Genomic DNA, 17,311 nt, shown 5'->3' on the forward strand with positions numbered 1-17,311 from the left:
AATAAGGTCTCATATGTTAACATTAGTTAATGCATTAACTAACATGAACAAATAATGAGCACTACTTTTTTTATACAGTAGTTAACCGTTGTCAATGTTAGTAAAAATGTCAATGTTAGTGCATTAACTAATATTAACAAATACAACTTTTGATTTTTAATAATGTGTTTATTAATGTAATAAATGTTGAGATTAACATTAAACTAAGTTTAGTAAATAGTTTAGAAGTATTCTTGGTTTGTCTTAACTAATGTAGTTAAAGGGATAATTTACACAAAAATGAATATTTTGTTAATTTAAAGTTAATTAAAATAAAAAAATATATATATTTTCACCTTTTTTTATTTTTTACAAAAAGTATTCTCATATCTCTTACTACTTTTCTGGGCCGTGAATCTTTCAGTTGCGTTGCTGTCTATGCAGGGTCAGAAAGCTCTGATTTCAACAAAAAGATATTAATTTGTGTTTTAACTGTCCCTTTAACTTATGTTTACAAATTAAATCTTATTTCAAAGAATTATCAAATAATTTGAATATTGTACTATATGTTCATTAAAAATATATTTTATATATATTTCTCATAAATGTCAAATGACTGAAGTAAAATTAATTGCTAATGATGTTTCACATTAAAAATGGAAATTCAGTTGTTCTGTACTACTACTTCAGCCATTCTTCAAGTTTCATAATTGTTAATTTTATTAAAACCCTCTCATAATAATAACATGCATTTTATTTTATTGTATAAAAAATATAAAAAGTCCTACCTTTATAATACCATGGTTTTGTTTTGTTGAAATTCTACCTTTATAATACCATTTTATTTTTAGTTCAGTTTTATTTTATTTTGTTACATTTTATTTTAATATTTAATAATATTACAAAATTGTATTTTAAATTGTATTTTAAATTTTAATGTAATTAAGATACTACCTTTATAATGCCATGGTTTTGGGTACATTTTATTTTTAAAGTTGAATAATATTATTGTTATTATTATAAAATAACATTTTATTTTAAAGAATTGTCAAATAATTTTAATGTTGTACTATATGTTCATTAAAAATATATATAAATAATTCAGAAGAAAAACAGATAAAGTCGTGGCAGAAAATTGCCAACATATTCTCTGTTAAATTTAAGGACCTTTTTCAACCCTAAAATACAATACGATGCTTATTACACTAATTAATATCAACTAGTATATGCTAGTGAGTGAGGAGGATGTGTTGTATTTGAGGTCAGATTATTGATGTGAGTTTTAATTCACCGCTGGTTTTTCATGCAGTCTCCCTCCACAATCTCCACAGCCGAACATCTGCCTGCTACTGTACGACTGCGGCTGTCATTCAGGTGAAACTTGCACACTGCAATGAAAAATTCATAGTTAGCAGACACATAGTGAGGTGTGTATGTGTTGTTCTTCATAACTGGAGGGAAGTGCTGAAGCACTGGTTTCAGATATGACTAACTCAAGTGTTAGTTTTCCTGAGTGTTCATTTATAAAAATGAACCCTCTCTCATTCAATCTCCCTCATGCTCACTGTACTCATACTCCCCTAGAAAATGCTTCATCCACAAAATAATAGCAGAAAGCCAGAAAGCACTAGTTTGAAAGAGTTTTAGACGTCTTTGACCCAAATATAAAAGAAATATGAAACCCAGTGCATTCACACCACAACTGAGATTTCCGAATTTGTTAGTAGGAGCTTTCCAGTTGGATTTAATGGCAGCTTCACAGAGCTCTTTGATGGGTCTTTATGGGGACTGACGTGCTCTGATGTGGCTCAAGTTGGTCACACTTCACTTCCAAACCTGTTTATTTCCTCCTGGGCCCAACAAGCAGCGCGGGATGTTAATTGCAGGCCTCTGGTGTTGATTGCTCAGCTTGTCGACTGCAGTTTCCTGTAAAATGTGTTTGTGCTGATCTGTCTGGGCCGCTCCGGTTGACGCCAATATGCATAATTATACACTGTTTGTCTGAAGCATTACCATGCTGTAGAGTGTTTGTTGTGCAGTGCCGCACATTTCCACTGTAATATTTGGGTGTTTTAATAATTAAGCAATAAACACAGACAGTGAGGTACAGGTCAGTATGGGAAAAATGGATAGTATTATTTTCTTTATGCACATTCCTGGCGGGTTTGTGAGAGATTTATTCACAAGTGCACATTATGCAAAAAAAGAGAATAGTTTGCCTTGATAATCTTTTATGTAGTGACTTTTTTTCTACCTTTGAAATAACTTTTATTTTCTATTGATATCATGAATTTAGTTTTTCTTCAAGTTTCATTATTGTTAATTATATTAAAACCCTCTATAATAATAACTTTATTTAATTTAATTTTGTTATTTAATTTTAATTTTAATTTTATTTTATTGAAATCCTACCTTTTATAATACTGTTTTAGTTCAATTTTATTTTGTTCTATTCTATTTTATAACATTTTATTTTAATATTTAATAATATTACAAAATAGTATTTTAAATTGTATTTTTGTATTTTAAATTTAAATGTAATTAAAATACTACCTTTATAATGGCATGGTTTTGGGTACATTTTATTTTATTCTGTTTTATTTCATAGCATTTTACTCTGTAACATTTTATTTTTTAAAATGTAAAAATATTATGAAAATTGTATTTTATTTTATTTTTTATTTTGTTTTGTTTTATTGAAATCCTAACTTTATTTTATTTTATTTTATTAGTTTAGCTTAGCTTAGTTTAGTTTAGTGAAATCCTAACTTTATAATACCATGGTTTTAGGTGCATTTTATTTTATTCAGTTTTATTTTATTTCATAGCATTATATTTTATAGCTTTTTTTTTTTTAAATGTAGTAATATTATAAAAATGTTACTAATGTATCCTAACTTTATTATACCATGGTTTTAGGGAGATTTCAATTTAATCTATTTTATGATATTATGTTATTTATATTATTTATATTATTTCATAGCATTTTATTTTAATTTATAAAGTTGTATTTTAATATTTAATAATACTATAACATTTTATATGGTTTTGTTTTATTGAAATCCTACCTTTGCAATACCATGGTTTAGGCACATTTTATTTTATCGTATTTTACTTTATTTCATAGCAGTTTATATTTTATAACATTTTATTTTAATATTTAATAATATTATACAATTTTATTTTATTTTTATTCCATTTTATTTATGTTTTAGGTACATTGTTTTATTATTGTTTCCCTCAGAAATGTCAGTTTACTGAAGTAAAATGAGTTGCTTATGTTATTTTATTTTTCCATCTATTGATTGTCATTTTGGAAGAGTCATAACTGCTTATTTCCATTTTCTGCCAGCTATCAATTGGGGTTTATCCGGGCTATGACTAAATATTGGTTATTTGAACTGCTTTATGAAATAGCTCAACACAGAAAAGAACCGTATTTGTCAATCCAGTTCAAGGGGTCTTTAATGCAGTTAGGCCTATTAAACATGTTGTATTTGAGGCTTGAACTGGCATGTTTCCCGTTGTGTGTGTGTGTGTGTGTGTGTGTGTGAAAGTGTCTTGTTGGTGAGCTGTGGAAAGAATGAAGCGTTCCCCAGTCCGCACTGATTCTCCTGCTTTATTCTTCAGGGGTTTGGCCTATTTTACACTCTGCTAGAGCTTCACGAGAGCAGGCCTGCTTGGCCTGGATGCTGCTGTTTGAAAGGATATGGGGTAAATGTGGCAGGAACACATGGCTGTCTGCATCGTGTTTGGAGGGGGGGCGTTAATGACGTTCGCACCACTGCGGCGCACAGGCGGGACGCAGTGCTGTGCTACTTCCTGTGTCTGCCTGTTCTGAAATGCTTCATAGTGTGCTACCAACTGTTCTGTTGGGTGAATATTATATTTATTATTATATATCTACTGTAGTTATACTATGGTATTCTTTCACATGTTTAGTACCTGTTATGGTAGTATACCAGTTTATAATTAAAGAAAAAAAAAAGTAATTTAATTTACTTTTTGTTTTATTTTATTGAAATCCTCACTCGTCAGCCAAAACCTTACTGAAAGGAGGCCACGCAAACAGATACTACAAAAATCCACTGAAAGCAGGTGAAGGAAACAGAAATACAGTCCACTAACAGCCTTAGCTGTTTTAATAATTTTAATAAAAAAAAATTTTAATAATTAAAGTTTTTAATTTATTTATTTTTTCTCCTTATTATTTTTTAACCATACCATGACAATACAGTGTTTTTAGTACATTTGGTATTATGACAATACCATGTTTGTTGAGTAGTATTTTATTTTTTATTTAATTAGATTAATTTATTTTTGTTTTATTTGATCAAAATTTTACCAAGTGTTTTTAGTTTTGATTATTTTTTACATTTTTTTATATTAAGTTTTTATTTCATTATTTTTTCTTATTTTTTATTTTTAATCATACAATAAAAAATACAGCTATTTTTAGTACATTGGGTACCACCACAATACCTTATTTATTTATTTACATACATTAATTTATTCATTTAAAAGCATACCACGATAATAACATTGTTTTTAGTCCAAGTACCGTTCTTACAATTACCATGGTATGTGAATATGATACGATGAATATGATATTACAGTATCAAAATCCTATGTTATACTGTTGAGTACCATCACTGTATTCACAGTAGTATGCGTCATCTTAGAAAGGCTTAAGTGTAGTAGAATATCTCTGTTTTTGATATCATTCAGTGTGTCCATCAACAGAAAGACTTTAATGTAGTTTCTATTGGGATGTTGACATTTTCTGGACATGTTTGTGCTGTGTATGTCTAAAGCTATTGCATTTTCCAATTTATTCTTTTGCAAAGCAGACAGAATTAGATTTACAAAGATAATCGCCCTTGTCTTAAAAAAAAAAAAAAAAAAAATCAGGACGAGAGGAGGGGAAAAAAGCACAAATTCGCGATTTGTTTGGTTAGAGTGCTGTTTTGTTCTGGCACACAGTTACACCAGATTAAATAAAAATCCTCTAGCAGGCCACGGCCAGAATCTCCACCAATCAGCGGCGGGCTAAAGCATGTAATGCTGCCTCTGTCCCAGAGAAACATCTCCACCTCTGCTCACAGGTCATCTGCTACAACCTGTTTCAGCCCCGCCCTGGGCTCCGGGCCCCCAGCATGCCTTGCGGCTGCTTATAAGTCCGTGGGCGCTGTGATATCACTGACATTAGAGAGAAGGGCATTTGTAAAATTCTTCAACGCATTTTAGACAACATTATCTGGGATTTACACGACTGATTTGATTTGGGTGAAAACAACGTCCTGACATCTAAACCGAGAGGATTCTAATGCTAAGGCTGTTAGTGGACTGTATTTCTGTTTCCTTCACCTGCTTTCAGTGGATTTTTGTAGTATCTGTTTGCGTGGCCTCCTTTCAGTAAGGTTTTGGCTGACGAGTGAAGGTGCGTATAACAATTCTCTGTTTTCTTTCGTTTAGAGGTAGCCAAAGGCCGTAATTTTGTGTGGATTGCGTTGTTTTCTCATACTCTTGCTCATTATGGACACTCAAGTTCTTTTGCTCTGACACACATTAAGGCCTGGGTGCTATTTTTATGTATTTGCTCTGAAATGGCTTCAAATTATTTTCCATCGTTTAGGGATGGGGATTTTGATCATTTTGCCTACTTGGATGAATTAGTCATCAGTACTTGTGTAGCATTGTTGTTGACTCTGAACATTGCTGGAAAATATAGTCAATACGATATAGAGAAGTATAGAAAATATAGTTACAGCGACATTAAAGCAGGCTCTATGAATCACCCATAGGGTTGCCAGATCCATGTTTTTTTCCTTCACACATTTTCTTTACATTTGTAGTGCGCCTTCCATCCAGTAATCACCTAGAGCTTTTTGCTTTTTTATGATAAGAAACAAAGTCTTATCTTTCAAATTCTGTCCATTTTGACGCTCTTAAATGTACTGTGAATCGTTGTAGCAGCAACAGTTTAAGCGGCAACGCAGAGTGTAAGTCATTCCACTTTAATACAAGTTATAGTACAAAATGAACATCAGAAGGTATGCTGAAATACAGTACAACTTACTCATCTCACGTAATCGCTGTAACTGCAGAAAGATGCCAACAAAATAGCTTGTTAACACTTAATATTGCATTCACCTCAGGAAAGTTATCCAGTGTTCACAGTTCATTAGTTTGCTGTAAAAAAACACTAAAGAGGAGCTCAATTGCTTATTATTTATGTATGTTTGAATAACTGGCATTAAGACAGGTATTCATGAAGACTATGTTATGTGCAACTGAGCTGTATGCAGACATTTAATTTTTTATTTAATGTGTAATTATGATATCTGAAAATAAACAGCGGTTGAATATAAAATCAAATTATCAGTATCTGTAGATATCATTTTGGATAATTGGCTATCGGTATCGAAAAATAACATTCTGGATAAACAGCTATAGGTATCGACAGATGTCATTCAACATAATCAGCTATCAGTATCTGCAGATATTCTGGATAATCGGTTATCGGTATCGACAGATATCATTCTGGATAATCAGCTATAGGTACCTGCAAATATTATTTTGAATAATCGGCTATCGTTATCGACAGATATCATTCTGGATAATCTGCAGACATTCTGGATAATCGGTTATCGGTATCAAAAAATATCATTCTGGATAAACAGCTATAGGTATCGGCAGATATCGTTCTGAATAAATGGCCATCGTTATCAACAGATCATTCTGGATAATCTGCAGATATTCTGGATAATCGGTTATCGGTATTGACAGATATCATTTTGGGTAATCGGTGTCGACAGATATCATTCTGTATAATTGGCTATCGGTATCGACAGATATCATTCTGGATAATCAGCTATAGGTACCTGCAAATATTATTTTGAATAATCGGCTATCGTTATCGAGAGATATCATTCTGGATAATCTGCAGACATTCTGGATAATCGGTTATCGGTATCAAAAAATATCATTCTGGATAAACAGCTATAGGTATCGGCAGATATCGTTCTGAATAAATGGCCATCGTTGTCAACAGATCATTCTGGATAATCTGCAGATATTCTGGATAATCGGTTATTGGTATTGACAGATATCATTTTGGGTAATCGGTGTCGACAGATATCATTCTGTATAATTGGCTATCGGTATCGGCACATATTATTTTGAATAATCTGCTATCAGTATCGAAAGATATCATTCTGGATAATTGGCTATCGGTATTGACAGATCATTCTGCATAATCTGCAGATATTCTGGATAATCTGTTATCGGTATCGACAGATATCATTCTGGATAATTGGCTATCGGCAGATATTATTTTGAATAATCGGCTATCGGTATCGACAGATATCATTCTGGATAATTGGGTATCGGCAGATATTATTTTGAATAATCGGCTATCTGTATCGACAGATATCATTCTGGATAATCGCTATCGGTATCTGCAGATATTTTTTTAATAATCTGCTATCGGTATTGAAAGATAATTGTCGATGAACAGCTATAGGTATCGACAGATATCATTTTGGATAATCAGCAGATATTCTGGATAAACGGTTATGAGTATCAATAGATATTCTGGATAATCGGTATCGGCCGATTAAAAAAATTTTTTTTTTAAATCTGTATCGAAAGATATCATTCTGGATAATTGGCTATCTGTATCGACAGATCATTCTGGGTAATCTGCAGATATTCTGGATAATTTACTATCGTATTGGCAGAGAAATTGTTGATGCATCTCTAGTTTTTATTTTATGTATTTTTTATGTTTTTATTGTATGTATCTTTTTAAGTACCATTTTAGCATTCTTTCTCTCTTTATACATTTTATAATATAATCTACAATTTACAGTCTGAAGTATTTATCTACATATTTTCCTATTTAACATGTTAACACTTGAAAAAATTCACACAGGAAATTCTTTGTGGAAACAGTTTTTGACTCAAGATGATCAAGAATAAGATTAACTGAAATGATTAACTGAAACATGCTATTAGAAATGATTCATAGAACTAACAGACTTTTTAATTCTAGCATGATAATAAGCATATTAAAGTGCTGTAGTATGACTATTTAGTACCATCACTGTATCATAGTACCAAATAGCAAAATTTAAGAGTGTTTCTATTGCAATGAAGGGTGTTTGCAGGTCAACTATGTAGAAAACACAGTGTTAGCATGCTGGATAATCTGTGTCGGCGAGAAATCTGTGTGCGGAGCTTTGTCCGGTATTACACACTAAACTACAGATAACGTGGTTAAAAATCACATGTAAGTGGGTCAGTTCTCAATGACACTGGCTCTAACTCTCCCTTCCTGTATCCGCACAGCTTTTGCACTCAGAAAGAGAGACTGCTGGTTAGCCGCAGTGTTAATCATGCTAAGGATAAAAAATTGCTGTAGGTTAGTGTGCAGATAGGAATAATGCTGTATAATATGTGACCTGTGTCTGTCCACCTGCATACTAAACACAGACGCTCTGCCCAGCTGCGCTATCAGTGCTTTAGATGGAGCAGGTGGCGTTAGCGATTAAATGAGCATCTAGTGCAGTTTATTTCATAAACTGGTGTGTGATGTAATGCATTGGCCTGCCAGGTGTGTGTATTTGTGTGTGTTCATAGAAGTGATGCATAAAATCAGTGAATGGAAAGCAAATCAATTAATGAGGATGTTGTACATCCCAAGTAACATACTTCAGATACGCTCTAAGCATATGTACTTCTCAGGTGAAAGGAAAATATGCTTTTGGGTGTTTAGTAGGACAGTATGACACTATGTAAGCATATATAATTTAATATATAATTCAATATATAATTGTAGCTAATCTAACATACCTGGTTGGAATTTGTGATATTGACTAGGGCTGGCTGTATACCATCATAAATATTAGGCCTCCTACATTTAAAAGCTGCTGTTCCTCACACACGATCCCAAACACAAACAGGCGTCTGCTGCACTGGATTTGTGAATGGTGCACGACTGTGTCAGGCTGCTGTTGAATAATGCAACAGGAACACGGCGGCCATAGTAAAACCCCTGAGCAGAGCCCAGGGGACGCAGGAGAGACGATCATTAATCAGTCAGTACATGTACACGCTCAAAAACAGCTCACAGATCGCTCCAGACCCTTGAACAGCATCCTGTAGAAAAACAGATATCTTGTTGTTGAACTGTGGATGTCCTTGTTGATAGCTCGTACGCTAGCTTCATATGAAACATGTCATTCACTGCTGTGTAGAAGAAGCATTTGAGATCTCATTTATGATGTTTTCTGTGAGAACAGAAGCTCTTGTTGTGGCAGAAGGTGTGTGTAATGCGCATTTGTGGATTAGATGGTTAATTGATAGACCACAGATGCTTCTTCCTTAGTGTACATTACAGCTGCTGAAATGCTCAATGAAATGCAACCACAAAAGCTGCTAAACACACTGATAAATTCTGTGAGGTTGTATGGACACAGATCACAAACACTGGATTGTAGGTTGTATCTTTTCAAGGCTCTAAACTTTACCCTTCAATATAGCAGTTTTTCCTCCAGCATCTCTCTGGGCTTCCCATGAGCCAAAGACTCTTATTCCCTCAGAAGATGAAACTCATATGCCAGGGACACTGGTGTCATTTGTCTTTTCCGACACATACAGCCGGCACTGTTGTAACCACATTAGCGGCAGGTTATTTTTGTAAAAACAGCATGTGTTGTAAAATGAGATGTTGCTTGTTTTTAAAAGAAATTGCAGTGAGCGGTTAGATGCTGTGGCTTTGTCTGGAGTCAGACGACACATTTTCGTTTGTTAATGTTGATTTTGAGTATTGTTGATACTATAGTTTGAAGTCTATGTAATGACTTTAAAGAATTAGTTCACTTCTAGAATAAAAATTCCTTGATAATTAAGTCACCCCCACATTCAGTCGAAAATAATTTTTTGAGGAGACATTCCAGGATTTTTTTTTTCCATATAGTGGACTTCAGTGGTGACCAACGGGTTGTAGGTCCAAACTGCAGTTTCAGTGCAGCTTCAACGGGCTTTACACAATCCCAGCTGAGGAATAAGGGTCTAGCAAAACAAACTGGCATTTTCTTTAAAAAATAAAAAAAAATGTATATACTTTTTAACCACAAATGCTCGTCTTACACTAGCTTTGTGATGCACATGTGCGTCTTCACGTTAGAAAATGTCACGCATGGTTAGTTATTCATCTGTATACTTTGGTTAAAAAAAAGTGGAAGTCCTCTAACTTCAAAATTGTCTGACATTGTTTTTTAAAACCTTTTTTGGTAAAAGGCATTCGACTTTCTTTGCACGTTCGCTTTGTAAACACTGGGTCGACCTAGTGCAAGATGAGCATTTGTAAAGATCATGTTCTGTACTCAATATACATTTTAATAAAAAAAAATTAATAACCAATCGTTTTGCTAGATGAGACCCTTATTCCTTGGCTGGAATCGTGTAGAGCCCTTTGAAACTGCACTGAAACTGCAATTTGGACTGTAGGTTCACATTGAAGTCCACTATATTGAAAAAATCCTGGAATGTTTTCCTCAAAAAATATAATTTCCTTTCGACTGAAGAAAGAAAGACAGAACCATCTTGGACGGCATGGTGGTGAGTAAATTATCAGGAAGTTTTTATTCTGGAAGTGAACTAATCCCTTAATGCCGACGTGAAAGCTTGTGTACAAACCATTCATACAATCCAAAGTATTACAAGAAAAAAAAATGTAGGATAGGACTTGATTTATCCATCAGGAATTGATTGGACTTAACTGTATTGTTTTTAACTGTTCTGGTTTTAATGCAAGTAGAAAACTTTTTTATGAAGAGCCATAAGGTCGATTTTGTCAGTCATTATGTTCTTAAATGTGTCTGCAATTCAGTGTTTCTCAGTGTTCATGGCTTTACTCTGTTTTTTTTTTTTTTTCTGGCTAACAGGAAAAGAAGCCCATCAGCAACCAGGGATCCAAACCAAAAATACGACCAAAGGGAGGAGAAGGCGGAGCGTTCGCAGTATGCCCCAGGGGAGGGCGGCATGCCACGATCGCCGTCTGACTACGGGGCCGGAGACCGCCAATGGCGGGGAGGCTACGGCCGCTCCTACGAGGACGCGGAGGTAGCGCGGAACGCATACCGCGCTCGTCGGGGCGGCTGGCACTCTCAGGAAGAGTATCCACCCGAACCCGGCTTCCTCCCCGATGGCCCGCCTCTCAGCGAACACGAGCTTCAGCGACAGCGGCAGGAGGAGTACCAGAATCGTTACCGCAGTGACCCAAACCTGGCCCGTTACCCGGTCAAACCACAACCTTACGAGGAGCAGATGCGCATGCACGCGGAGGTTTCGCGATTCAGGCATGAACGACGTCACAGTGATGTCTCCCTGGCGTACACAGAGATGGAGGAGCCCCTGGGGCCGCTGCGGGGTCCCCACTACTCACCGGGTCCCGGACACACCCACTGGAGGTCCAACCACAGTCCACCCGGCGTGGACTCTATCCACAGGCAGCAGCACCTGGATCCCGTCTCAGCCGTAAGGAAGAGTAAACGAGAAAAGATGGAGAGCATGTTGCGGAACGACTCGCTCAGTTCCGACCAATCAGAGTCCGTCAGGCCGCCGCCGCCCAAACCTCACAAGACCAAGAGGGGCGGCAAAATGAGGCAAGTGTCCCTGAGTAGTTCAGAGGAGGAATTGGCCACCACACCGGAGTACACCAGCTGTGAGGACGTGGAGATCGAGAGTGAGTCTGTGAGCGAGAAAGGTAATGCAGCCATTTATAATTTATATATGTATGTACACTACCATTCAAAAGTTTGGGGTCGGTAAGATTTATTAACGTTTTTTAAGCTTACAATTCAAAACACAGTAAAACAGTAATAATGTGACACATTCAAATGTAAAATGACTGATTTCTAATATATTTTAAAATGTAATTTATTTCTATGATAGCAAAGGCAAGTTTTCAGCAGCCATTACTCCAGTCTTCAGTGTCACATGATTCTTCAGAAACATTCTAATATGCCAAAGAAACAGTTATTATTATCAATGTTGAAAACGGTTGTGGTGCTTAATATTTTAAAATAACTAAATAAATCTTTTGTAACATTATCAGTGTTTACTCTCACTTTTTGTCTTAATAAAAAAATAAAAAAATAAATCTTACTGACCCCATATGTTTGAACTGTAGTGAATGTTAATGCAGTGAAGCTGTAGTGCTATCAGTTTAAAGCTGTTGCTAATATTTATGTTTTATTTACATGGAAGTAACTATATTATGCTAACTTTTAGAGTATTATTTCATGTACTGATAACCTCTAATTGATGCTGATGTTTCACAGAGTGTTTGTGTGAATGGCCTGTGTTTGTGTGAACGGTCAGGGAGTGTGTGTTTCTGTGTGTGTTTCTTTCAAGAGGAGTCATTGTGTGTGTCACTATTTAAAGAAATTCAACTGCATTTAAATTACGAACTACAAAAGCAGTTACTATCAAAAATAAAGACATTAAATTTGAAAACTTAATACTGAACAGCTGTTTTTATATGTAGCTATAAAAACAAAAAACAAGACATAAATCAGTGAATCGCTTAAATAAACCAGTTTACTGGAATGAATTAGATATCCACACAGGTTAGGAAATGGATTTTGATTATTTTAGTTATTGGAAAATTACTTGTTAGTTAGTCACCAACACTGGTGTTCATTTACAGTATGTATGACTTGTGTGTGTTGCTTTCTTCCTCCGTATATTTATGTGTGAGTGTTGTGTTCTCCAGTGACAGATATTGCTGGGTCTTGGTTCCCTCAGATCAGATGTAATGGGCTGTGTTACATAACAGACGGATAGAGTGAAAAAGAGAGAGACCGAAAGAGAAAAAATAAGAGGAAATGAGGAAGATTCTGTATTCTGATAGATATTAAGATAAAGATTAATGTTAGAAGTGCACTTATTTATTCAGTTTTACACCTGAAGAAAAATTCAATTAAAAATCTATTAAAATACTGTATTATATTATATTATATTATATTATATTATATTATATTATATTATATTATATTATATTATATTATATTGTATTATATTATATTATATTATATTGTATTATATTATATTATATTATATTGTATTGTATTATATTATATTATATTATATTACCAGGAAAAAATTATTGTAAAGTATTTCTACATCATGGCACTATTTGTTGTACTGGATTTAATTTATGCTGATTTAAATTAAATTACAAACCACTATATTAAATTATTATATTACTACTATATATATATATATATATATATATATATAACATTTTTTTTGAATGATTTGACAATCTTTATTTAAGAATAATAGAAAATATAAGCAAAAGTAAAATGTCCACAGAACCACTCATAAGGGTTGATCTTTTGACATTAAGCTTTCCATTGATGTATGGTTTGTTAGAACAGGACAATACGTGGCCGAGATACAACTATTTATAAATCTGGAATCCGAGGGTGGAAAAAAAAATCTAAATACTGAGAAAATTAATTAAGTTTCCATATATTTATGGTAGGAAATTAACAAAATATCTTACAAAATTACAAAATATGGAATCTTTATTTGATATCCCTAATGATTTTTGGCATAATGGAAAATCACATTTGTCTTTGTTTTTTTTTTTTTTTTTTTTTTTTTTACAAGCAAATCAAATACACTTTAATGTATGTATAGTGACAGTTTTTATATCCACTCAGCTCTTTTTGTTCAGAATTGTGTCATACTAATGTATTGGAAATAATTGAGTATTTCAGGCACTCTATTAACTGAGTAAGGTTTTTGAACAGAGTTGCGTGATTGGGTCTGGATGATGGAGGCGGGATAGAGTACTGCAGTGAGAACAACTCAGTCCGAGCCACTTATATAAGCATCCTGAGGACAAAACCCAGCGTACAGCTCTACATTATTGATGTTCCGCTTTTCCAGGTTTCACAGCCACACTTATAACCAGAGGAGAGGAGTAACGCTCTCTCTGAAGGTCAGGTGGGTTTTAGGGAGGAGGGGAGAGCGCATCAGGCCAGATAAGACTGCCTTTCCCGTCAGCTTTATCGCACACGAGAGCCGAGCGCAGTGGAGATACGGCACAGGGATAGTAGTGTTTCTGCATGATTACAACTAGTCATTCTATTGGATTTCATCATTGTATTATTGGTTTAACTGATTTAAATACACACATTTTCTACATGTTGTGGGTATTTTTGTTTGTAATGTAATGTTAAAATATTATCTTCTATCCCAGTATAAAGGGTTAGTTCACCCAAAAATTAAAATTCTGTCATTAATTGCTCAGCCTCATGTCGTTCCAAACCCGCAAGACCTTCGTTCATCTTCAGAACACTAATATAGATATTTTTGATGAAATTTCTGATCTGATCTGAATTTCTGAGAAGAAATTGTTGAATAAAGTCATTATGTTTGTTTTCTTTGTGCACACAAAGTATTCTTGTAGCTTCTTAAAATTACGGTTGGACCATGTCACATGGACTACTTTAACAATGTTCTTACTACAGTACCTTTCTGGGACTTGAGTGTGATAGCTGTGTTGCTGTCTATTCAGGGGTAGAAAGCTCTCAGATTTCATAAAAAAAAATCTTAATTTGTGTTCTGAAGATACACAAAGGTCTTACAGGTTTGGAAAGACATGAGGGTGAGTAATTAATGACAGAATTTTCATTTTTGCGTGAACTATCCTTTTAATGTGCTAGTTCAGACAACTAAATCAGGTTGATTTGCTCGAAAAATGTAAACACAGTGGAGCTTTAAAAACATTTTCTGTTTGTTTTATCAGCTAGGCATAGCAACAGTGGATTAGCCAATGGTGTGCATTTGGGACAGGGCTAGCTGTTTGTCTGACCAATAGCAGATATAGAGTAATTTGTCATTTTGTTTGGTGACGCTAGTGGTTTAACATTGGTGTTAAACAAGCTGGACTAATTGTAGTTAATTATTATTGATTATTGATTATATATTATTATTATTTCAGATTTTTCTATGATAGTCTATAGCTTTTCTCATTGCAGCTAATCTCCACCATTTGAAAATATGAATATATTTATTTACCACTAGTGGCAAAAGTTGGAACTGCACAAAAATACAAATTTTTTTTTATTATTCTTTTTTTTAAAGAAATTAATACTTTTATTCAGCGAGGATGCAGTAAATTTACAGTTTAAACATTTATAATCTTACAAAAGATTTCTATTTCATTTCACTAAATGCTTTTCATTAGATTTTTCTAATGATCGAAGACCCCTGAAAAAATGCATCACCGCTTCCACAGAAAAATTAAGTAGCACAACTGTTTTCAGTATTGATAATAACAATGATAATGAATGTTTCTTGAGCAGCAAATCAGCATATTTGAAAGATTTCTGAGGGATCATGTGACTGATGTGGCGTATTGATGCTGAAAAATCAGCTTTGCATCACAGGAATAAATTACATTTTAAAAGATATTAGACTAGAATTCAGCTATTTTAAATTGTAATAATATTACACAATACTGCTGTTTTTACTGCATTTTTAATCAAATAAATGCAGTCTTGGTAAGTAAAGACTTATTTTAAAAACTACCTTTTGACCCCTTTTAAATGACACCTTTTGAACAGTAGTGTACATTTTCATGAGTATTGCTTTATTATATGTTTTTGCATACTATACAGTATAGTAAGTATTAAAGGGTTAGTTCACCCAAAAATGAAAATTAGCCCATTATTGACTCACCCTCAAGGCATCCTAGGTGTATATGACTTCCTTCTTGCAGACGAATCCAGTCAGAGTTATATTAAGAATTATCCTGGCGTTTCCAAGCTTTATAATGGCAATGGGAAGGTGTTACTTGTCAACAATCCAAAACAAGTCCAATAAAGTGCATCCATTCATAATACTGTTGTACATGGAAGCTGTCCTGGGCAGATTACGTAGGATGTTGATGTTGCACATACGCCTCTGAGTCTTGTAAAAAACCAATGTTTGTTTACAGGAGCAAAGGAAGAAGAAAGGATAAAAGTTTCCTTACTTTAGCAAAGGAAAACTAGTCTCCACTTGACTCGAAATCCTCCAACATTTTTCTTTACAAATCCTCGTTCATACAACTGTGAGTGCAAGCTAGATTAAAGTGATTAATACTTTTTAAATATGGATATTATTTTTACAAAAATGCATTGATTTGCTACAAGAGACCCTTATTCACCCCCTGGAGCCATGTGAGACACTTTTTATTATAGATGGATGCGCTTTATTGGACTTGTTTTGGACTGTTGAAAAGAAACACCTGCCCATTGCCATAATAGAGCTCGGTAGTTCCAGAACAATTTTTAATATAACTATGATTGGATTTGTTTGAAAGAAGGAAGTCATATACACCGAGGATGCTTGGAGGATGAGTAAATAATGAGCTAATTTTCATTTTTGGGTGAACTAACCTGTTAAACTGGAAAAAAAATTAAGATTGAGAAAAAGAGCTTGTTTAAATACTGCATTAAACACATTATCCAAAACTTTAATATCACTTTTGACATCTGATGTCTTTGGACACTGGTGCAGATCAACTGGTTGTTCTTTTTTTGTTTTGTTAAAGCAGACTAGCAGACAGTTTATATTTCAGTCTTCCTGAATGCAGCTTTTGACATTATTTGCTTTGCCGTCTGACTGTCTGAAGATCAGATGTAATGAGGTGAAAGCAGGTTACCATGGTATCCGCTTGGCTGCAGGCCTGTTTTGGATCGGGATAAGCCACTATGATTGGCTCTCGGCTCGCTCTGCATTCAGACCTGCTCTCAAAGCAGCCGTAAAACCTCGTACGATTCATGGCGAATTATGTAATTGACAAAAGCATTTGTGATTGGAAAAGATTTGGGGCGGAGCTTTACCCGATGACACATCACAGATATAATTACAGTCAGCTATATGCATTTGATTTATGTGTTCTGCTCTTTAAAGTGTCAGCAGAAACACCCTGTATCTCCATGAAATGGGATGGCCTGTGCTAAAGCTTTGTAAATATGTTGACGTGAAGCAGGAGACCCTTGTGTGATTTAGTGTAGTGTTCTTTCTCTTTGTTCTCCTCTCTATCGATCAGCAGATGTGCAGACAGAACAGGAGAAAAGGCTTTAAGGAGTCTGTCTCTGTGTCCAAAGGGTTACATTCATGTTTCAGTACTCGGTGTTCTTGGCAGACACTTACTGTAAGTGGTAATTAAAGAGAAATGTGCGTGTCTAATCAGCTGTAAACATAGCAATATATCACCCATAACATTATTTACATTTACAGGGCTCAACAATAAGGGGTC

The 17,311-nt window shown here is 34.4% G+C and overlaps 1 protein-coding gene across 1 annotated transcript in view; it reads left to right on the plus strand.

The window, feature by feature from the left end:
• Positions 1-17,311, plus strand: part of LOC141343140 (regulating synaptic membrane exocytosis protein 2-like) — a 109,297-nt gene that overhangs the window by 59,668 nt on the left and 32,318 nt on the right. The window contains exon 6 of the mRNA XM_073847742.1: positions 10,932-11,752. Coding sequence (XP_073703843.1) covers positions 10,932-11,752 — 821 coding nt within the window. The remainder of the gene's footprint in view (positions 1-10,931; positions 11,753-17,311) is intronic.

Source organism: Garra rufa, chromosome 9 (genome assembly GCF_049309525.1).
Source record: "Garra rufa chromosome 9, GarRuf1.0, whole genome shotgun sequence".
NCBI lineage: Eukaryota > Metazoa > Chordata > Actinopteri > Cypriniformes > Cyprinidae > Garra > Garra rufa.